Consider the following 24,714-nt stretch of genomic DNA (forward strand, 5'->3'; position numbering starts at 1 on the left):
AACAAAAGCGAAATCACTTTCAAATACTTGTGAAATGTCCGTGGCTAGTCAGACTGGCCACAAACATTTCACAAGTGTTTGACAATTTTTTCAATTCTTTATTGTAGAAATCTCTTTCGACACTCAATTGGAAACCGCTCTCACAAAGATATTATTACTAAGGCTTGAATCGTCCACAGTACCATTAACCTTATCCCATTTGACTTGTCTAAGACAGAACAGCTGTAACTTTAATTGGCTGATCGTGATCACCGAGATCCTTGTCCAAACAAGTTATCATATTTAAATCAAGAGTGTTTCGAAACAAATTAAAGCAGTATTGTTAGGATGGCGCCAGAAACGAAATTATAAGGCCGTAGATTAAATGATGAACAAGGAAGTAATTTGTAAAGGCGCGTTTTATTAAAACAGACCTAAGTATTTTATGTGAACAAAAGATCATGTCAGTCATAGTTAACATGTACAGCTGTTAACATGAGATTCATGATATTTTTCTTCAGTTCAAGTGCAATTCGCAGTCTAAACTATCTTCTGGTTTCGGCTGAATAACGCTTAGACCTTTTACGTGCGCTACCTTTTAAATAATCCTTCTGAGAAAAAGCCTTCTATATAAGATAAGATTTCAAACATCGAAAGTATTAGCGACAAGAATATCAATAGGAAAACATCGATGCACTGAAACAGTTTCAGACCAGAAGATCGTGTGGCTGTCTTGGGAACAGTGATCTCCACGAATCTACTAATACGACGGCGAACCGCTGACCTACGGAAACAGGGAAAACAACTGTTATTAGAAACACCTTAACGAAAATCCATAAAGGTTTTTTTTTTTTTTTTTTTTGGGGGGGGGGGAGGGGGGGTGCGGGGGGAGCCTCTTGAGGATTGAGAACGCATTCCCCAAAAGTTGAAGTAAATCAAGGGGTGGGGGGGGGGGGGGGGTTAACAGAAGCACAAACGTGTAAGTTAAAAATGCCTTACAGTTACAACTATAATAATAATAACAATTATAAAAGTAATATATTATTATAATAAGAACCTTCCCAGAATCGCAAATGCTTCATAACTTTGAGAATTTGAAGCCAACTCGTGATCTGTTCTAGCGCATTTTGGAAACAAAAAAGCGAGAAGTTGAAAAACATTAGCCTAACATTTTTCAAGTTTCAATCCATACCGGCCTACTCTGGCTCTGGCCAGAGGCAATAATCGACAGTTTTATTGCACTGGGGTGATAATTTATAACAAACTTGACAATTATTTCTTTGTTTCTGCTGACAGAAAAACATTTTTGGGTTTTGAAATGACATCAAATTTGTATGATCTTTCCCCTTTAAAATTAAAGGGGCTATGCACAAAAGACACAAAACCGAAAATCTGGGGGACTAGGTCGAGAGACATATCTCCATGAGTTTGAGGTGTATTGCAACATAAATTTGCAGGTGTGCAGATGTTTATTAGAAGTATCTGTCATAGCATTATTACCATGTTGATCTCATCGGTCACGTGACCAGGACGTTCGGAATTTTTTTCGAGGGTTTTGTAAAGGCCGATTTAGATGGTACAACTTTTGCTTACGACTGTCGCATGCGATTTCTAGAGCGCGCGCTGCACACGTCATGCAAAAAATCGCACACAACCCCCGTCATTCAACATTGCCTATACCTACGATTGTCGTAGGATTTTAGAACATGTTTTAAGGCCGATTTAGACGGTACAACTTTTGTTTACGACAGTCGCATGCGATTTCTAGAGCGCGCGCTGCTCGCGTTATGCAAAAAGTCGCACACAACTCTCGTTATTCAACATTGCCTTTACCTACGATCGTCGTAGGATTTTAAAACATGTTTTAAATCCTACGACATTTTTTGTGACGCACACGACAGTCGTAAGCGAGTTGTAGGTTTGATTTACACGAAACAATTCGTGTCGTAGGCCCGGTAGTAAGCTTGTCGCATGCAACAAAGTAGTACCGTGTAAATCGCCCTTTAAAATCCTACAACATTTTTTTTGACGTACACGACAGTCGCAAGTGAGTTGTAGGTTTGATTTACACGAAACAATTCGTGTCGTAGGCCTGTCGTAAGCTTGTCGCATGCGACAAAGTCGTACCGTGTAAATCGGCCTTAAAACTACTCAACCCAATGAAAGAGCGATTGGTAGGTAGCATGTTGTAGATAATTTAGTAAAAACGTTTAAAAGGTGCATTATTATTTTTTTATTAAAAAATTAGCAGGAGATCTACTCATGCAAATCTCAGCGCCTTAACGACTAAAAAATAAAAGCAAACTCGAATATGAGGTTTGAATGTGTGCTTTTGCTAATGGCATCGACGATTTTCTTTGTCTCATTCTAGTGGTTTCCTAATGGATACCCTTAGAAGGCCTTAAGAATTTGCATCTTAGCCGCAAAATATAAAGTTGGACTTTTGAATGATTTTTTAGATTCTTTCCAATACTCTTGTTTCGCGTGTTGGTGTAATTGGTCAGAATACGAGGTCACATTTGCATGGCTATTGCTAGAGATTTTAATCATTTTATGCTTGACCCTTGGGCCGATCTTACAGCTAACGAACTTGCGCACACCCGAATGACTAACTGCGCAGTCATCCATCTTCTCAGTCCATCATCTTCGTTTAGCCACTTATCACGTGTCTAAACTGAGTAGGTGACGATATTAAACCACAGTACTACCAACCTCGTGCCAATTTTCACGCTTCCTGATACAGGCGTACCATCACTGACGTCACGCCATGTGTGGCCATTGTCCATGGTGTACTGGACTCTAAGTCCTGGGATCTTAGCGCTTGCCTTGAGTTTGCCGTCCTCAACTCTGTAAAACGGAAATATTCTATTGTAAATGGTTTGAACCCAGAAGTCATGTCATAAGTACGTAAATTATGATCATCCGGGTGAGTGTAGTCCTGAGAAGGACTGTTTGTGGTGACTTTGACTGACGTTTCGACAACCTGAGCGGAAGTCATCTTCAGAGTCAAGTGAATTGTGGAACGTCAGTAGGTGGTATATACGTCTCTGGTTGTTAACCTGATTGGTCAACGAAGTCCAGATGTTATTGGTCGTTTGTCAGTAAGCCGTGATGTTATTGGCTGTGAAGACTGTAAAAAGTGATTGGTGCGTTTCGATCCGTCTTTTGTTAGTCAAAAAGTCCGTGGGTCTATTGTTAGTAAAATGTCTATTGTTTGTTTGTTTCGTTGTTGTTGTCAATAAGTCGTTTGTATGGTGCAGGTAGTTGTAGGCAACGGTTGAGTGGCGTTTGTTCTAAGTTAGTAAACCAGCTTTCCAGAGTGAGTCGTTGATAGTAATTTGTACAGTAGGTAATGCACTTGGCAGAGTCCCAGTCGATTCTGTGGTTCGTTTGTAAATGGTGCTCAGCAATGTGATTGTTGATATCACCATTTCTAGTTGCTCGTTTGTGTTCAGTCAGTCGTATGTTTAAATTTCTGCCGGTCTCACCAATATAAGTGGCCTGGCAGTCGCAGCATTTGATCTTGTAAACTGCTCCCTGTCTGCGGTTAGGTTCGTCTTTGTCCTTTACTTTCGTCAGTAGTTGTCGTAAAGTGGTTATGGGTTTGTGAGCTACACGGATATTGTAGGGTTGTAGAATCCGTGCGATAGTCTCAGAAGTGCCCCTTACGTACGGTATAGTTACAGTACTTACGGGAGTCGCGTCGTTGTTTGTGACGTTAGGTTCAGTGTTCTTGTAAGTGTTACGTCTAACAAAGTCCTTGTTGTAGTTGTTCTTGTTGAAAACGTTGTCTAAGTAGTTGTTTTCGTCTGCGAGTCTGTCAGGTGAGCCACAAACCAGTTGTGCTCGCCTTGTTAAGGTCTGCCGTATAGTCGTTGCTTTGTGAGAAGTAGGGTTGTAGGATGACTGGTCCAGTAGTCTGTCAGTATGTGTTGGTTTCCTGTAAACTGTAGTACTTAGTTTGTTGTCGTTGTCAGTGTCAAGTAAGTTAATCCGAGCGCGGATTAACGACTGTCACAGAAGACTGAACTTCTACAACAACAAATTACAACAACGACTTGACAAACTTAAACAACTCATACCGACAAACTTACTTGACACTGTACTGGCTATTGCCGACAAACGAGCTGACAAAACCGAAGAACAACACCGCAACCAAAGTCAACAGAAACTTACACGACTACAACGTACTAAAGACAAAAAACGACACAAGACAGACGACAACTGGGTCAGGAATATTTCTTCCCGTCCTTTAGACAAGACTGAAACCCAGGTACTCTCCTACGGACTGAAACACTCAGTGACGCCTAAACACATACCGACTGAGGCTATTGTATCTAGTGTTGAGGCGGTTCTGTCTCGTCAGAGAGAACTATCAGAATCGGCCAAGGATAACATCAGAAGTAGAATTGCTTCTACTATACAATCATCCTCCCTAACTGACAGTAACTTGACTAAAGACGAACGACAAGCACTGAAACGACTGAAAACTGACGAAAACATCGTCATACTCCCCGCTGACAAAGGACGAGTGACTGTTGTTATGGACAAGACAGACTACTACGACAAAATGGACACTCTAGTTAACGACAAACAGACATACGAAGAACTGAAACGAGACCCGACGCCATCACTTCAACGTAAACTCAACAGTAAACTACTTGACCTTAAGAAAACTGACGTTATTGACATACAACGTTACAACAGACTGAGGTGCCGCGTACCGCAGCCACCTAAACTCTACGGACTACCAAAACTACACAAACCTAACATACCCATGCGACCCATAGTCTCGTTCTGTGGGTCCCCGACTTACGAACTATCCAAATACTTGACTACTATACTGAAACCGTTGACAAACGAATCCCGACACAAACTGCAGTCTACCGAGACCTTTATTGACGCCATCAAGACGGCACAAATACCTGACGACTACAAACTTGTGTCTTTTGATGTGAAATCACTGTTCACCAGTATTCCACTTCAACTGGCTCTAGACTGTACTGCTACCGCCATCGAGAACTCCACGACAAAACTGCCACTACCTACAGATGACTTAATGGACTTACTGAACCTCTGCTTAACGTCCACGTACTTCCAGTACAACGGAAAGCACTACAAACAGTTACACGGAACAGCTATGGGCTCACCAGTTTCTGTTGTTGTAGCAGAAATTGTCATGCAGAACATCGAGGAACAAGCCCTAGCAACCTACAAACGGACACTACCGCTCTGGTTACGGTACGTAGACGACACCTTTACAGCAGTACACAAAGACGAAATCGACGATTTTCACGAACACCTTAACAGACAGAACGCTGACATACAATTTACTAAGGAGATCGAAGAAAATGGTAAAATACCTTTTCTAGACTGCTTAGTTACCCGTAACAACAACGACAACAAACTAAGTACTACAGTTTACAGGAAACCAACACATACTGACAGACTACTGGACCAGTCATCCTACAACCCTACTTCTCACAAAGCAACGACTATACGGCAGACCTTAACAAGGCGAGCACAACTGGTTTGTGGCTCACCTGACAGACTCGCAGACGAAAACAACTACTTAGACAACGTTTTCAACAAGAACAACTACAACAAGGACTTTGTTAGACGTAACACTTACAAGAACACTGAACCTAACGTCACAAACAACGACGCGACTCCCGTAAGTACTGTAACTATACCTTACGTAAGGGGCACTTCTGAGACTATCGCACGGATTCTACAACCCTACAATATCCGTGTAGCTCACAAACCCATAACCACTTTACGACAACTACTGACGAAAGTAAAGGACAAAGACGAACCTAACCGCAGACAGGGAGCAGTTTACAAGATCGAATGCTGCGACTGCCAGGCCACTTATATTGGTGAGACCGGCAGAAATTTAAACGTACGACTGACTGAACACAAACGAGCAACTAGAAATGGTGATATCAACAATCACATTGCTGAGCACCATTTACAAACGAACCACAGAATCGACTGGGACTCTGCCAAGTGCATTACCTACTGTACAAATTACTATCAACGACTCACTCTGGAAAGCTGGTTTACTAACTTAGAACAAACGCCACTCAACCGTTGCCTACAACTACCTGCACCATACAAACGACTTATTGACAACAACAACGAAACAAACAAACAATAGACATTTTACTAACAATAGACCCACGGACTTTTTGACTAACAAAAGACGGATCGAAACGCACCAATCACTTTTTACAGTCTTCACAGCCAATGACATCACGGCTTACTGACAAACGACCAATAACATCTGGACTTCGTTGACCAATCAGGTTAACAACCAGAGACGTATATACCACCTACTGACGTTCCACAATTCACTTGACTCTGAAGATGACTTCCGCTCAGGTTGTCGAAACGTCAGTCAAAGTCACCACAAACAGTCCTTCTCAGGACTACACTCACCCGGATGATCATAATTTACGTACTTAGGAAATATTCTACTTAATAAAGGGCTCTGTGTGGGGTATCTTTCCATGCGGACCATACAGGGTGAACTTCTTGCCTTGACTGATCTTGACCCTGGGGCTGTTTACTTGGAGGAAGGAAGATCCTAGCACTAGGAGGATTCTAGAAGGCGGATCCAGCATCCTAGCGCCATTTTTTTTTTTTTTTTTTTTTCAGATCATATGCAAAAGGTTGTACTTGGCCCCTAGGTTCTTTCTGGTGATAGGATCTTCCTAGTTGAGAGATCCTAGTATCACGTAAACTACCTTCGCTCGGAAGGTCCCAGTAATAGAGACAAGAAAAACCAAAATGGCGGCGGCAGGGCGTTCAGCTGCTAAAGGCCGACAATTTCGTCTTACTTCAGCTCTTTCTCCACTTCTCCAAACGAAAGGTTTTTTCCCCTTCTATTGCTTCCTAGTGATAGGATCTTCCTCCCTTCATGTAAACAGCCCCTTCGACATCATAGTAATTGTGCCGTGATTTATAACAAGACGACAACGTTTAGGAATGATTACCAATCCCTCTAGAATAGCTAAGTATGACTGCCTCTTCCCCTCCTTTCCCCCATATTTATTTTTTCTACTCAGTTTACTGGAATATCAGTATTGTGGAGTTCTTCTAAAATATTTAAAACAAAACCAGGCTGTCCGCAAAAAATATGGAAGAAGGTGATAGTGATCACAATCAACAACTCGTTGGAGAGAAAGAGACTTAAAGCAAAGGGTTTTAATATTTGTTCTTGACATGACCATAATATGACTATTGTAATACTCTGTGTCAGTCACCTAGACCATTGCACTTTTACGAAACTTTTGAATGCAGGGGAACACACGACGCACAACTAAACTGTTCTGAATACTTTTGTTGCCGGATCTGTCTTATAGTAGAAATTCACGTGCCAGACGTCACTTTACGTGTTAATAAACTAAACTGATTGTAGGGATGACTTTACGGCCAAGGGTTCATTTATTTGGGCCAATATGACTAGTACCACTAAATCTTCTGCAGGGCCAGAGTTACAATCTGTAAATCTGTCCCTGAAGAAGACTAGTTGTACTAGTTGAAATATTGGCCCAAATAAGTAAGCCCTTTGCCGTAGTGTCAGCCCTACAATCAGTTTGGTTTAATTACACTTTTGTTGTGTCAGTGAGGTTTGGTCTCCACTCAACAGTTTGCAGATGGTCAAAAATAGGAAGCGTGTGGAGTAGTACCACCATATTGATCCTGAAGATCAGGATTGGTGACTCCTCATACAAGGAACAGCTATCAGCTAGCTCTTGAGTTGTTACCTCTGTTTTGACCGAGAAAAGTAGAGACTTGATTTTTTTTTCGATGTCTCTTTATGGTATTTGTAATCTAACTGTTCAAGACTAGCCGTTCAAGTCGGCCGAACCCGTCTTAATAATAACAATCACTGAATATAATAATAATTTATTCAAATTCAAATCAACTTTAACTTGAAAAGGAGAACCTTGAGGTTATCCTTTTTTAAAAGGTGCCATTATTGAAAACTAACAAAAAAGAAGAAATAAATACTATGAAATGTTTATGTTGAATGTTTATAAACTAGTAGAATAGAAAAATACCAGTTAAAAATACTAGTAAATGTTCATATGCTTTAAAATTCGTTTTACCCTAAATCATACTCTCATCTTGATAATTCCATCTTTCAAAACTAGTACGTTTCACACTTCTTACTTTAATCGATCTTAGTCGGATTATAAAATTAAGGAATACTGCTAAGCTTGTAAAGTTCTTCTCCTATGAGTTTCTCCAGTGTCGCTATCTTTAAGAGCTTTCTTTCTCGTTAATCATCAGCACTTTTCATCACTGTTTTTGACGTAAAAATCTTCAACTTGGACAATTGCACCTGTCACGCACTTGCTAGTTAATTTACTTCGTTTATATTTACGGGGTCGGACGCCGTGCATGGATACGCAGGTTGCGTTCGTGCCCTGTCCGCTTCGGTAACTCTTTGTTTTTTTATAAGCACTTAAGTTTTTGTAGTCTAGCTCAATAAAGCTGTTAAAGAAATATTAAAAATTAGCCAACCCTGAAGATGGCATAACCTGAGAGGAAAAGAATTAACTAGCACATAAAGAAACCTGTAGCAGTTCCTGTGTAAATGTGGCATATTTCTTTTGCTCCTGAAATGTACGGATGCTGTTCTGTTTAAATCACATTCTAATTAGACTAATTAGCTTACATTGCCCCCGGGGGAGGTAGATGGTATCTAATGTTAAGCTTGTCGAGGCGCGGCAGCTCTTTGTAACCAAGCGTGTTCGAGAATCGCTCCCAGTCCTCCTCTCTCGCTATGTCTTTCTCGGATTTACCAGTCTTATTCTCCCACTCGGCCTTGTGCCAGGCTCTCTCGGCAAGAGCAAGCATTCGGGGGTGTATGAGTGATTGAAGCTGTTCCGATGTTCGTACCGTCTCGCTCCAAAATGCTCCTGACATACCTGTAACAAGAGAGGGTGTTCTTTGCGTTAGACTGTACTGAGCCCTGTAGTCAGATCAACAAGCTCCTGTCGTCAGCCGTTAATAGGTCCTGCTCAGCTTGAATCACTTGACCTAATTTTTTACTCAGACTTTTCCTCTTATTGGTAATAACTTATAAACGAAGGTAGACTATAAAAAGGACTAAGCTCCTCCCACTTTCCTCAACACTCCACTTGATTTTTAGTCTTGCACGTGGAAGTTTGCAGTAGGATTGAAAATTTTATATTTAAACTTCAAAAGGTTAACCACTGTAAACCGCATATTTTATCATTTCAAATTAGACAGTTGTGCTTAGCGACCTGGCCTTTGAGCGGAAGCGAGGCTGGAGTTTACTGTTTTTGAAACCAATGCTTTCCGAATGTAAATGCAGACTAGTTACCACAGTAACAACATGATTTTCAAATGAAAAGCAGTGAGTTTGTATGAAATCAAAGTCAACTCCAGCCTCGTTTCCACTCAGAGTATCACCTTGTGATAATTCGTTCAAATTTCTACATTCTTTCCGATCCCTTGCTCAGTTCGTGCAAGCAAAACTAATTACAAAAGGAAACCTCTAATTTATTTTTTGCTAATTTCAGTCTATTGCGTTGTTCACTACGTTGGTTGGCAAATGAGTAAGCCTTCATGTTTAATTAAAACCACAAATGGGAAAAGGATTTAAAACATAAGGGGCCTCATATGGGCCGCTTATTTGACGCAAATTCCTTGAAGAATCAAGTACAACACCTTTTGGCGGGAAGCCGAGTTCCAAATTAATTACAACGTGCGAGCAGTTCGTAATTTTGTGTTGTAAACTTCAAAGCAAACAGAACCATTGAATAGTACAGCAGATGAGCATCCATTTGAGTGGTAACACCTTAGGCTTCGATCCGTCTACAGACTAAATTTTGTTGACACTTTGCACTCCAACCACTGGAAAGTACTTCAAACTTTGACAAGTCACGATGATTTTACAGTTCAACAGAGGACAGTCTTACCTGCAATATTATCGGGTTGCTTAAGAGGCACGCATTTATCCTTGTACAAATTCTCGCACAAGTTTTCGATAAGTTCTCCGTTCCTCTTTGTGTCAGCATTAGCGTACAAATCATCTGGCATGAATCCGAATGTCTTCTTGGTGTTTGTAAAACGTGTGGCCCAGTAACATCCTCTCTCATCCGGGTCAGGCTCGTATGGATGGTCAAAAAATAGGTGTCTCGCTTGCGTCAAAACAACCTGTGATTAGTTTAAAGAAAACGACAAAACTTTTAAGTTTGCAAAACATGTTTCGACAGAGACTTCTGTCATCTTCAGTTACAATAATGTACAAAGCGTTTAATTGAAGTTGAATTTATAATAAGTAGACAAAAATGCCAATTACGATAAACGGTGACAACAAAATGAACATGAAACGCGACAATGTGAGAATTATAGATTAATATGGTGATAACCTGTAGAGGATATTACACGGCGGCGCGAAGATATGAATTTTATTTTCGAATAGTGAAAACAATATTTCACGAACGAGCGCAGCGAGTGAGTAAAAGATTGTTTTTAACCCAAGAAAATGAAATTCATATCTTCAAACCACCGTGTGATTTTCTTTCTATTATATAGACACGAGTGTTTTACTGACTCTTTGCACAAACAACCATGAAAAAGCGGGAAATGACGTCATCGATTTCTTCGCTAGTGAGGATATGGAAATACGCCACTCGGGTCCCGGATGTAGTTTCGTATGAATCTTACGAGCTCGTGTCTATATAATAAAAATGGGTACCGTCGAGTTATACGGCTGAAATAACCCTACGATGGTCCAGCATCCCATTCAGGGGGAGGCGTAATGCCCCTAGTGGCTTAAGTGACACTTTACCTTTTACCAATTTATGTCTCATCTACCGTCTGTGATTTCTCTAGTTGTAGAGTATGATCATGAGCCGTTAAGCCCATTCACAGAAACGTCAATCAGCGCACTAATTATATAAATTGGCATTTAAAAGGTTTGATGTTTTCAAATCCAATGAACAAAACATGTCAGCAGTTGTGTGTAGCTCACTTTTTCCAAGTTCTGACCGGCTTCTGTTACTGGAAGTGAGAATACGCAAGTCTGTGGTTGGCAAAACATACCCAAAAAACAACAAGAACAACGAAAAAACAAAACCAACAAATCACTGGAAACTAATTTTTGTATATAATTTACAGCGGTTACCAATAACACGCGACCTACGGCATTCAAAAGAGTCGGATAAAGTTGCGTTTTGGTGGACGTCAATCAAAGAAAAGCCGTTGAAATTATTTTGAATTCTGACAAGATTCCAAGGTAACCCTGCAAGAAACTAAGAATTTTACCTCGCTAAGAGAAGGTAAACTTTATTTAAATTGGTTCTCCATCCAGATCAAGCGCAAATAAAAGGTTTTAAACTGCACGTAATAATTTGCTCACTTGCACGCATCGCTGATTTAATTGTCCGGGTGTGGCGATTTCAAATCTTTCCTAAAAAAAATACGGCTTCGTCTAAACAATGCGCATTTTTTAGATAGTCTGTCTTAGAAATCAGCTTTCATAAAGTTAACCATCCGTCAGCGGATAAAACTGTCAATTTCTTCGTTCTGTTGCCTTGAAAGAATCTTGAAATGTTCTCAGAATTCAAATTAATTTCAACGGCTTTTCTTTGATTGAAGTCCACCAAAACGCAACTTTATCGGAGTCTTCTGAAGGCGATAGGTCGCGTGTTATTGGTAACCGCTGTAACAATGTTGTAAGCAATAAACGATCACGTTTGCCCTTGGCCCATTGTACTTCTAATATCCCATATTATACTGCTAGCGCTGCTCCAGTTTTGTCGAACAGAACCAAAAATTATGTCAAAATTCCCAAATTATGCACCTAGATTGCAAAATTATGCTCACAAAATGATAACGTTTCTGCATTACCACGTTTTCGAATATGGTATTGATAAATTTATTGGTTTACAAAAGTTAGCCTATTCGGCAATCAAAATAGCTACTCTTACGCCCCTAGGCTTAAATTCAAATCAAATTAAATCAAAACCAGATTAAGTTAAATTAAAATTTAATTTAATTTAATTCAAGAAATTCAAAAATTTAATTTAATTTAAAATTTAATTCAATTTAATTAAAGTCTTAAATTAAACTTTCATAATATCTTACACAAAGTCAAGAATAGGCAAGTGGTATAGATAACAGGCTGTAAACGATCAACTCCTCTCAAGTTCTGTCTGTTTCTGTCATTCTTTCAATCGGTATGTATATATACTAATGTAGCAACATCAGCAATTCGTCGTTACAGCTCCCTCAGTGTTTATTGTTTATTACGTGCGAACGAAAACAGAAAGAAGTCCAGTAACTATACAAGTGGGCAAGTCAAAATACTTCCGGTAGTTCCCTGATCTACTGAATAAGTAAACATAACTTGCAATTATTCTAATTCCGTATAGCAAAGGCAGTAAAAACCAAGAATGAAGCTGTTTTTGGCTTTATTGCTTCAAAGAGTGCGCCAATCTTGTAGTTATGCTGGAGCAATGCTTTTTTTTGAACAATTCGGTACTCGTTCGCTCCAATATTGCCAAAATTATGCCAGCACAATGAGGCAAGCCCTGATCACGGTATATAAAGAGAAAGGAGAAACCATTCTGTTGATAAATTGCACACGACACTTCATGATACCTTATATCCAGCATTTGCTAGTTTGTATGGCCTGTTTCCTACTCCAAACTCCCAAATGTTATCCCAAGTATTGGCGTATACTACTGAGTTGCTCAACTGATCTCGCTCGTAAGGTTCCTCGTTAATTCCCATGAGGCCATCTTCCAACGCAGCAAGATCCAAACCGTGCTGATGAGTAATATTCGACACGCGTCGCACAAAATAACCCATCAGCTGTTTCACGATAAAATGGAGCCCCAGTCTCCTCGCAAGATCCTTACACGCGGGAGACGCGGTCCAAGCTCCCCCTTGGACATTTAATTAGAATTACATGAGGGGAATCTCCGGTTAGCCTTAAGAGCACTCTGGTTAGCTTAACTCATAATCCCCCCTGGGAAGGAACCAAACTCAATCAATCGTGCGAAGCTTGTAAGAAGTTACTTCGCCCATCTCCATATAAGGAAGCAAACGGTGCCCACTCCTGGGGGTCTAAAAAGGCGCTAGATGGTCAAGAGTTGCTACGAGTTTGAAATATGTGGTTAGTTGGAAGCTGTTTTCACCGGAATATTTCGTTGTTTGTTTTGAATATTTTGCCATGGAACCACAAACTAGCTTCCTTCCAGGTCTGGAAAAAAATAGCATCGTTTAAAATACGTCTACTCCAGTTCAGAGCTTGAAAGAAGTTTTTTGAAGTGTTCGATTTGTTTTCTTTTGTATATTTACATAGCGATTGTTGCTATAAATATCCATATCTCTTTAAGCTTATTAGAATTGTAAGTAATTTAACTGCAGTAATAGAACTGCAACAAATTCATACGATGTTGAAGCCATCCGAAGAAGCTGGAGTTGGCGCTATCTCAAGCTGGGAAGACCGGACTGCGATAAGTCGAGTAATGTTTGGAAAAGTCCTGAATAAAATGTTATGAATGCAACCTTTTGCTTCTTTTATCTACTTCTGCCGTTTATCTGACTTAGAACAATTGTCATTGATTTCAATATACAGTTTGGCCAAGAGCAATCAAATTACCTAAGCATATTTCAAAGCCCAAATATATCAGTCCAGTCATATATTTCAAAATTGTTTTCCACTCCTTCCGGCCCTGTGGGGAGTCATCTCTTTGTCACATTTTGCAACTAGCAAGGGGTGGAAGGAGTTTCCAGTGCTCTTACCGCGTGTAGACGAATTTGAAAAACAATGGCTATTGTATTTTCGGTCCAGTGAATGGCCAGTAGCTCAAATCTCCTAGCAACGGTCGTTTCCCACCCAGTGGGATTATGAGTTTACGCTCGCGCGTTTAGGAGCCGCTCTTGGGGTTTGAATAGGACGCACGGTTACCAAGACTTAACGAATGCATGGCTGGCCATTTAGTTCTGAATCTTAGGGCTACTTTTCTTGACATAAATGGGGAGAAACGACCAGAAAAGACAAAAGACTACTTCAGTGTGAGTAAATCAACTTTCTTTTTAGATAAATGTAATCTTTATTTAGTCGAAACCCATGTTTCCTGTAGCCCATGATTAAAGTTCCTGGAGAGCCGGGATTTAGTAAGGCTTGGTATGCAACAGAGGTTTTGATGCAAAATTTTACGAGATTCAAACCGTTGTAAAATCTCACTCCTTACAGATCAATGGCCTAAATATATTAAAAGATCTTTCATTCATTGTAGCCATTAACTTCATAATCTTGTGACATTGTGCAGAGCAAGTCCTTGATTGAATGAGGGAACATAACATTAGTGTTTGACTTCACAATAAAAGACAGTGATCCGGGCCCTCTTTTCAATCACTGGATTCTTAGTGATTTAATTGTTCGTTGAAGCTGTTCTTTTAAACCATTGAAGGTAGATGGTAAAAAATTTATCTTTTGCACGCTTGACCGCTTATTCGTCGGTGGCTGTTGAAGGTAAAAAACTCGTTGATTGGTTGAACTGCTGCTACAATTCTAAGTACAGTGTATCTGATGTTTTACGAGACCATTGAAAGAGCTACTTGACATCCAGGTCCAACGAAATTACAGTTTCAAAGAGGTGCTGCCGGGGTGGGACGCGTGCGAATTTCCACACAAACCCGTGAAACCGGAAGTGCCGCCAGCTTTTCGCGTTTCATTGGCCATTTGAGTGTGTTAATAAAATTTCTAGTTTGATTGTCGAGTTGTATGTAGTTTCCAGTCGGCTACTGATATCAATGCGTTTTAACGAACTCGTCCAGCTAGGCTCACCAAAAGTGGCCCTCTGACTTAAATTGCTTGTCCTTATAGAAACAGTTGCCCGTTCGAGTTGCCTAAGCCTGTCTGAATTCCCGCTTGACCCAGCAGTGGCCGGTGGCCACATTTACCACAAAGTGCAACAAAATAGGTGAATGAGTCGAATTCAATTACTGAACGAGGGCAGCTTACATCCTTTATAAAAAACCTTTATATATTTTATATATTATTATTTATAAACCTTTATAAAAATTGTAACCACAAGATGGTCTGATAGTCAAATTATGGCCAAATTCAGAATCGAACTTGGATTTCATGTCGTAACATTCGAGGAAAGGCTGCATCATATTGTCTCTGGCTATAGGAAACAGTTTCCCAACTCAAACGCCTGAGCAGGATTCCTAGTTCTTACTCTAGTGCCACTTAATTTAGAAACGCCCGAATTAACTCAGAGCTTCCAACAGAACTATGTACACGAAGTCTTGCATCACTTGGTTGGAGAAAGAAAGCAACGAATAGTATCGTGCCATTTGTTACAGGTATGCTAAACCACTTACACCTTCGAACAGTCATAACCCCGGCAGTTGGTCAAATGCCAGTGATAACGTTCAGGAACCAAACTTTGGATACCCGTGATCTGGATACTTGGTTTACAATCAGGTAAAAGACTGGGTATACGCTGAAATATCTACAATACACGTCGTGTTATGGGAGCATTGATCAGAAGTCTCATTGTGATCTCCAGGATAATTGCCAATTGCCTTTTTTTAGCAGGTTAGTATAAATGTTTAAACGTTCAGGTTTTGCGAAAAAACAATGCACTTAACAAAATCACAACTGAGAGATACCCAAGACGTAAAAAGTTTTCTGTGATCCGATAAAAAGAATCCAAGTGATTCGACAACCCCATTGAGCCAGAAAAGCAATGTTTGAAAATGATTTTATCCTATTTCGCACGACCAAGCGTAAGACCAGTGGACACCCGTAACTAGTAACCCGTAACCCGTAGCCCGTAACAACTGTTTTGTCGTCAAATGACAACAACTTGTAGGCGCTTGATGACTTGTGTTTATATTTCAAGAATTTTCGCGTCAACATTGAAATATCAGGATATCTTAAGCGATGTAGTTAGAAATAAATTATATTAAAGAACCTTTCATTTTGGTTTATGAAATTTTTGTCAGGGTTTTCGTGTCACTGAAAAATTTTTATTCACACAGTGTCAGTGAAATAAAGGTAATGTGAAACTATTCAGTCTAAGTCAAGGACCGGACGGTCGCGAACAACAATTATGTCAGTCGTAGTAGTGCGATGTGAAAAAGGTAAAATTTACCAGGTACATTTAACCAGCTTGGCTTTGTCTTTTAAATTAGTTTAATTTGCTCTAAAACAAAACATTCTACCATAGTTACTGTTCTTCCTCATTGCTAAGTGACGACTAAATCGATTAAGCCTTGAAGCATGTTTCGGTCTTCGTTCTCAGTTTAAGTTAGATCTGAGCGCCGCCGTCTTGTCAGCCATATTTTTGTTATAGGCTAACTAGAAAAGGCAAATTTATTTAATCTTTACATTCCAAATAGTCTTGAAAACAATGGAATAGTGAATTATGTTCGCCTTCGTGTCCGGCTAGGGATGGAATCCATGTTAACCAGCAGCCAATGGCGTAACGAATAGGCGAAAAGATAATTGTCAGGTCCTGATTGAGATGACCACCACTCATGTTCCTCATTCTTTGTAATGTTTCGGCGAAACATGCAAACATGACCGTCTCAATCTTTGTTGTGAAGCCAAACGCAGGCGCGTCTTAATATCACAGGACCTGTTGAAGTTTGCCAGTAGAATCTGACTGACATGGACCTTTAATGAAGTGCACGGTTGACCGACAATTTTTGAAACTATACGTTACTCTTTTATGTTTGCTGAAACACCTTGGCATGATTATAGCGTGTTTATTTTATTATTATTTTTTTTGCGTTTTCATTCAGTTGTTTGTCAAGCCATGGATCAATCGTATTTGGACAACATGGCAGTCAGTCTGGATTTACGATTTGAGGTGTTATCTAACTTCGCTGGTGGATGCCTTATTGGCTTGACTTTCAATAATAAGGGCAACCATGTTCTAAAACCTGGAAAATGGGCTATCTATTTCAGTTCACTGAGAAAACTTACCCAGAATACAAATAGGTTCACAGTTGGTCCAAGGGACACGCTAACAATCACGCATATCAATGGCCATCTTCATAGACTAGAGCCTACAGAGTACTTTTCAAACCTGCTTCCTGGTAAGGATTTCAAATTTTATCTCAGCACTGAAAACGCGATTGTGTCCAAGACTGACGTCATGCCAAACTGGTACATAGCTGCTAATACATTAGAACCAAGAATAATCCAAAGCACCAAAGGAGAAAGTTTGAAGTTTGTTGGACCATTCGACACACCATCCAAATGGAAACGTTCACCACAAGATACATATGACCCTTTTACACCAGAGAAGCGTTTCCAGATAAACAACATTGCCGATATCAAAAGAGCTGAAAATCTTATTACACCAACGCCTTTGGTTTTGAACGTTTTTAGTTCGTCAAAAACAGTCAGCCTTTTTAGTGGAACCTGGAATGTAGTTGCGCGACAAGGTTTGGATAATGAAGGTCGATATTTAGCAGGTGAGTATTTAGCAGATCCTTCAATGCATCGCATCGCCTAATCATTGGCTTTTTGTACAAACTAAGATCCAATGAGACTTTAATGAAAAATTTACCGCCATAGCTTCCATTGTTTGGCTCTACTTACCTTTTGGCTTGACGACGTAAGGGCTATCTATGAATGGCAAAAAGTGGAGAGATTTTTGTGAGAAAAGTTACTAGTACGGATTCCTTACCCGCGGCCGAGCGTAAAAAAAATAAGCTAAAAGAACTCAAAGATGATAAGTTTTTTAAAATTGTGAGTCAGTTGTGAGTTTACTAAATCATTTTTTGTTTCAAATTTCCAAAGTGAAGTATGAGGAGACTGGTTGGCACAGTTTGCCTGTGTTTACTATTTGAATGCGTGACATCAAGGAAACCAGATTAGCCTCATGGTTCCTGAACTCGCATGTACAAAAAACTTAGTTTCCATGGGTGTCTTCTCTTTCAGCCGACTACTCAAGGTGACATTTACATGGAAAAGTGATTATGGTTCCTCTTATCTATAGTTTTCGTGGAAAATAAGTCACTGTGTTCTTCCAGTGTCCATAATGTCACCTAAGACTCTACACAACCGATTACTCAAAGTGAATCCCCCTTTACTTCAACTTAATCAGTTTCTGTTTAAAAGTGCGGTTGTTTCTCCGAGTGAGGTAATTAACGGTGACCCTTATTGAGTATGAGTCTATTTTTTTTTAACAATTTTTATTTGCCTTACATGACACGAGATTTACAATACTGAGCACTACTAACATTACTTACAATACACAGAGTACTAACCACAATAACTATATCTACATTGTTAACAATACTTACTATACTTACAACACTAAAAGTACTTACACTTACAATGTCCACACTACTTACAGAAATAACCCAATGTCTTTTAGTGAACACTTGTTTTATTTTTATTAACAAAACATTACATCAAATACAATTTTACAAATTTTACACTGATTCCGTACAATATGATAAAGCTAGAAAGCAACTGCTAAAGCTTCTTACTGCTTACATCAAATGTAAAGTTACAGCTGTAGTATGAGTCTATTTTGCTCAATCTCATTTTCAGAAAAACTCAAGGTTCAACTCATTCAAAGTAAAAGAAAACCACGAGAGTTTATCGAGCTAAAGATTGGTACCGTACAAATAAAGAACAAGAGCGTTGAAAACGATGAAGCTTACAACTTAAAGGTTGATCCTCAAGAGATGGCCATACGAATTACTGGTAATACCCCTAAGGGAGTGTTCTGGGGAATTCAGTCACTTCTCAGCATCATGAACGATGGAGAGGTACCCTGGGTTGCAATGGAAGACTGCCCAAGATATGAGTTTCGAGGCCTGAGCATAGATGTCGCTAGAAACTTTCTTCCTAAAGTGGAAGTGATGCGGATCCTTGATGGAATGGCAATGTATAAGATGAACAAGCTCCATCTTCATCTTACAGATGACGAGGGATGGAGGTTGGAGATTCCTGGATTACCAGAGCTTACAGAAGTAGGTCCTCTTGATTATAGATGGTATTATGAAAGGAATAAACTCCCTACTTTCTATCTTTTTTTGAATACGTAATTATCTATTGAAGTTATAGAAACCCAGAAAGACGGAACGTATGTATTGCCAGTTCTGTTATGTGAAAGTCCATTTTCCATGAACTGTCTTTCCTTTCTGTTGTAAAGCTAGCTGTTTCCTACAATTTTTAACATAAGTCAGAGTAGAGCGACATCCATGACTGAAACTATGATCTTTTAGCCACTACCGTACTCAGAATTAAGTAAGCGATCAGGAAGTGGCATGGATTTCACGTTAATTGATTGAATTATTTTATAGTAAAGAGCCTTGATCCCCTTACGATTTCGTAGAAAAGCATTCAGGGAAGGACAGATAAATATTTCGACGTCCTATGGTGCTAGTGAAAGAGGAATACATTATAACTAAATTATGGCAGAATTAGAGTTTTGCCTTTGAAAAAACGCACAAAATTGAATGAATGAGTGAGTGAGTGAGTGAGTGAGTGAGTGAGTGAGTGAGTGAGTGAGTGAGTGAGTGAGTGAGTGAGTGAGTGAATGAATTTAAGTCTGGGTTATTTAGCTACATGAACTAATTGGGGACATTATAGATAAAGTACTTATATTATCTAGAAAATGATAATATGTCATACAAATCATGTCCTTATGTAACAATAGTAACAGATATAAATTTAATATCCATTTAAAATACATTCAGGCAAAAAAAAAATTGATAGAATTACTGGGCTACTGCGAAGTCCCACTAAATAAAATTTTTTGCCTTCGATTCCAGGTGGAATGGGGAAGCAATGTTAGTTAAAATAGTTTCCCGCTCGCGATTCAAAAACTAACAACGTTATCAATCACACATATCACAGTTTTTCCAAAATTCCCTAATTAAAATAGTCAATAGTTCTAGTTAATAGTTAAAATAGTTTCCAGCTCATGACTCAAAAACTAAGAATGTTATCAATCGCACACATCACAGTGTTTTCAAATATCCCCTATCAATATGGTTAAATCTTTTTTCTTGAAGCTCAGTCTCTGAAACTATACTTTCTGAAATGTCGTTCTTCCAGATAGCATCCCAGCGTTGTCATGATCTTCAAGAAAAGCGTTGCCTTGAACCTCAGCTAGGGTCCGGTCCCTTCAACAACTCGTCCGGCAGTGGTTACTACTCTGTGAAGGATTATCAGGAAATTTTGAAATACGCCAAGGAACGCCACACGGACATCATACCGGAATTTGATCTTCCTGGGCATTCACATGCAGCAATTAGAGCCATGGAGAATCGATACAGAAAATTCCGTGATATGGGCAAAACTGAAGATGGATTGAGATTTTCCTTAAGAGATCTTCAGGACAAGTCTTTTTACCAATCGGTCCAGTTCTTTGTCAACAACTCTGTAAATCCATGCATAGAAACATCTTACGATTTTGTAGATAACTTGGTATTTCAAGTGCGAGCTATGCACGAGAAGATTCAGCCACTCAAAGTCATTCATCTTGGAGGAGATGAGGTCCCATTGGATGCATGGAGTTTGTCTCCCGCATGTCAGAAGTTGTCAATGAAGATCAATTCTTATCAACCTGACTTGGACGCATTTTTCATCAAACGTGTGGCTAAAATTGCAGGGAAATATGGTGTAAACCTTGCACTGTGGGAAGATGGCTTGATGTCAAACACACAAACGCCTGTAAATCGCAGGGAACTGAATAATGATGTGGTTTATGGTTACGCCTGGGGTAAAAATGGGAATCCTTCATTTGGTTACAAGTTGGCTAACGCTGGCTATAAGGTATTATGCCACTCATAGTTAACGTAATGTTTTGGACCTGATTGTGATTAACAAAAATTCTTTGTAGAATTGCTTGTTCAGAAAGAGAAGAGCATTAGTGGCTTGACGAGGGCCACTGAAATGTCAACCAAAGGTGATCACTGTTTGATCTGATAATTTATTTTGAAAGCTCGAGCCACTTTACTGAACTTCATGGGTTCGTGTCTGTCCGGGACTCTGGTAAAAAAATTTTTCCGTGTCGAATACTCCTGAGGCGCGTAACCCACCCACGCCATAACTTAGATGTACAGAATAAATCAAAATGTCCATCAAAAGGCGCGCGCGCAGAACACCAGAAGTGAAAATGCAGCGTAAAACCGCGCGAACCGGAAATAAAAGCTGCAGGAAGCATTTGTTTTTATCCCGAAATTTTTCGCGGTGACCTATCTTGATTTTTTGTATGGATGCAACATTCAATGTGCCACTTCAAATAGAAACGTTTTGGTAAAAGTTATCCAGTGGAATTTTCTGCGCGTGAAAAATGCCTATTTTGAAATAATGCAAGATCTACTGGATAACTATTTGTCATATTGTCAGAGGAGTTAAAGAATGTAGGGTGATTTCCAACAAAGCAATAAAAACGGTAGGTCACCGACTTAGTTTTTGAGATAACCCTTACGAGCCTCCTTAAGAAAATCAACATCTTTAACTTTAATCAACTTTTCTGTTTGAGGTGGTGATGGCGCAAGCCTCTCATCTGTACTTTGATCACCCATATGAACCAGATCCAGAGGAGAGAGGAATTTACTGGGCCACACGCTACACGGATACACGGAAGGTTTTTGGCTTCATGCCGGAACAGTTGTATGACAGCTTAGAGACCGATGGCAATGGAATGTCGACTGCTGACTACTGTGTCACAGTCAGGGGCTGCGTGACCCCGAGAAAACTCGACAACATTGTCGGTTAGTGGTGTGATATTAAAAAGACTATGCCTTTGTTCAATTTTAGTACCTTTACTTTAAAAAATGTAAGCTGAGTCGAAGAAACTTCACTTTCGATGGAGTGGTTTCTAATTGAGTGTCGCAAAACAAAACCATAGTAATTACTCTGGCCAAGCTCTGGCCAATCACAACAGATGTAAATAGCACAACGAACCAATCAGAATCTCGGAAGAAAATGCATGTAACCGACGCCCAGCTCGTGAAAACGCGAGTAAGTAAGGCGACTGCTTTAATTTTGGTTTGGCCTCCTATTGGTTGAGAAATTGGCGCCAACTTTGCAACCAATCATAGAGCATAGTAGAGAAAAACCAAAGCAAGCACGAAATTACTTTCGACACTCAATTGAAAACCGTTCGATCTCGCGTTTTGGTCAATTGTAGGAGTTTAACAATGCACTATCCATTTATCGCTATTGTGGTACTTTCATTATCAAAGTATGGATCACAAACTTAACTAACGATAACTATATCGTAATAGTTTTCTTGAGTACCGATAGTTTCAATAGTTATCAAATAGTCTACGGTAGTCCTTCCTTCTCGATTGAAAACTACGCTCTGCTAATCAGTGTTGACAGTAACGTTTTCTAGGGTCGTATCTGTTTTCAAGGATTTGGAACGTAGCTGCTCTGTATCGCAGGACACCTTCTGACATTTGGTGAAACAAAAAACTGCAACGCCATCGATTCAATAGTCAGTATTGAAATGGTATCACTGACATCGCAATAGTATCGCAATGGTATTTCAACTACCACAATACCAACAGCAATACCCAAAAAATCCCAATAGCCTCCCTCTATTCAATTAATGATATAATTTGATTAAAGAATTCTTACTGTTCATTGTCTCAAATAGCATTGTAGCAGTGCTAGATACTACCACACTCAAACAAATTAAATGATTTATTCAGCTGAGTGAAACGAAACTGACAAAAGCACCCCTACTTAAAAAACTGCACAAGCCTCTCGTTCTCAACCTTTCGTGAAGTATGTTATAAGTAACGCATTTCTGTAGTACAGGTCTGCACAGTCGAACAGTTATCTTGGGGTCTGTTATGGGTTAGGTGTGTCCACGAGCTAATCAAAGATATGCAAACAAAAATACACGAATCAGCTCCTTTACCCCACAGGTATGTCCGGGACTATCTGGTCGGAAACAGTAAGGACTCCAAATCAATTCCAGTCCATGATGTTTCCAAGACTGCTTGCTTTGGCTGAGAGAGCGTGGAATAGAGATGCTTGGGAAAACGAAAAGGATACGTTTAGAAGAAACACAATGAAGGAAGCAAGTTGGGGAATGTTTGCTAACACTTTGGGACACAAAGAACTCGCTCGCCTCGACGAGCTGGGAATAAATTATCATATTCCTCTGCCCGGCGCCAGGTATTCTCTAATTCTTCGTTTACTTATTTTATTAAAGTGAATAATTAATAAATAATAATAAAAATAATAATAATAATAATAATAATAATAATAATAAATAAGTCACTTTACTTAAGTGTCCAGAATGTAAAGGTAATTTGTTTGGTCACCGAGTACCAAAGAGCTCTCAGTAACCCGTGTGTCCGTGCGCTCCAGGTCGAGTCTGTTTGAATCCAGATGTATTGGTTTTTCTAGGGGAGGGGATAACCGAGAGTTACAGTAGAAAAACCTCTCGGCGAAAGAACGAGATTCTAAAACAAACTGAACCCAACCTTTTGCCACTTTGATTTAAAACGTGCGTTTTTCACTTCGTGCGAAGGCCTAAGGTAATTGTGTGCCTTCTGTTCTTTCCAGAATTGTCGATGGAGTTCTCAAAACAAATGTAGCTTTTCCTGGTCTTACAGTTGAGTGCAGTATAGATGGCGGTCAAACTTGGTTTGACCCTAAAATGGCATCAGTGGTCAGCGGCAAACTTCTCCTCAGAACCAGGTGAGATGACCACGTGACCCTCCTCTCGGGACTGGCCGTGATCTGATGGACGACAATAGGATTTACCATAAAATTACGTCTCTAGCCACCGTACTCAAGACAAACGCCTCACCCCAATAAAAACCTCACAAGCCTATTGGTTGTTACTTGCTAGCTGTTTTAGGCTATCAGCTTAGTGTTTCCAGCTGTTTGAAACTCCTTTACTTGTTTCGTCAAGTCCAACCCTCTATTTTGAGAAGTTTCCACCGTTTTACGAAGATGGTCAGATTTTTCGCATTAAATAGATAGTTTTATAACAAATTAAAAGAAAATTCAAAGGTTTAAGTATAGAAAACACCTCTCAGAGTGACTTGAAAACCCAGGAAATCCTATTTCCAGGAAGAAAAAAAAACGTCGCAACTTCGAAGCTCGCATTATATGGGAATACGGCCACATTTTTCCCTGATCCGCGCAAGCGGGTAATGCCTTTCCAACAGATATTCCACCGAGCTGGTGGATGCCCCTGTTGGATGGTGTACGTAGGCCAGGGCATTTTAATTAGCTGATCTTTTTGGGAAGTAAGTTCAGACGAATAACTTTTCCTTCTTTTTGTTTAATTTTGCTAGGTCTGCTGACGGCAAGAGGACGAGTAGAATTGCTCAAACTAAGTTATCAAGGAATTATCAGAGAACGCTTCGAAACAACTTCTATTTTTAGTAAACTGTATTCAATTTGGTACGAATATGAGACTACAAAAACAATTTTCGGTCCCAGGCGACAGTAAAACCTGTGACAAACACTGCCGAGTCCTGATGCTCCAGCTAAGGGGAGACTGGTGGCGAGCAAGATCATTTACAAATGAGGGCAAGATCATTTACTAACTAATACACGTTTTTATAAATTTCATTCTATAGGTTTTAACAGTTTCAGTAGCTAAGGAGTGATTCATTTTACAGAATTGACAAAAATATGAAGATTGAAAACTAATTCAATGATTGATAATTAGGGTTTGTAATTGTATATTTTTTGAATAAAAAATGTTCAATTTATCT

General features: G+C 39.6%; 3 protein-coding genes across 3 annotated transcripts; 2 read left to right on the forward strand and 1 right to left on the reverse strand.

Moving 5' to 3' along the window:
- Window positions 1–469: 469 nt before the first annotated feature.
- LOC146466698 (uncharacterized) lies at window positions 470–10,126 on the reverse strand. Its single transcript, XM_085126932.1, has 4 exons — window positions 9,939–10,126; window positions 8,669–8,921; window positions 2,692–2,826; window positions 470–763 (listed from the first exon to the last, which is right to left on the reverse strand). The coding sequence occupies exons 1-4, from the start codon at window positions 10,057–10,059 to the stop codon at window positions 571–573; spliced, it is 702 nt and encodes a 233-aa protein (XP_084983058.1). The 5' UTR covers window positions 10,060–10,126; the 3' UTR covers window positions 470–570.
- Window positions 3,976–6,443, forward strand: LOC146466699 (uncharacterized). Its single transcript, XM_085126929.1, is given in 2 exon segments — window positions 3,976–5,666; window positions 5,669–6,443. Coding segments are annotated over 2 exon segments (1,275 nt in total). The 5' UTR covers window positions 3,976–4,522; the 3' UTR covers window positions 5,800–6,443.
- A 4,021-nt stretch (window positions 10,127–14,147) lies between the features above and the next one.
- On the forward strand, window positions 14,148–24,663 carry LOC146466700 (uncharacterized). Its single transcript, XM_085126928.1, has 8 exons — window positions 14,148–15,583; window positions 16,795–17,472; window positions 18,560–18,984; window positions 20,075–20,794; window positions 21,507–21,738; window positions 22,903–23,155; window positions 23,549–23,683; window positions 24,289–24,663. Exons 1-8 carry the CDS (start codon window positions 15,517–15,519, stop codon window positions 24,377–24,379), a joined length of 2,601 nt encoding a protein of 866 aa, XP_084983054.1. The 5' UTR covers window positions 14,148–15,516; the 3' UTR covers window positions 24,380–24,663.
- The last annotated feature ends 51 nt before the right edge of the window (window positions 24,664–24,714 follow it).

Source organism: Pavona decussata, unplaced genomic scaffold (assembly GCF_977016875.1).
Source record: "Pavona decussata unplaced genomic scaffold, jaPavDecu1.1 SCAFFOLD_141, whole genome shotgun sequence".
Lineage (NCBI taxonomy): Eukaryota > Metazoa > Cnidaria > Anthozoa > Scleractinia > Agariciidae > Pavona > Pavona decussata.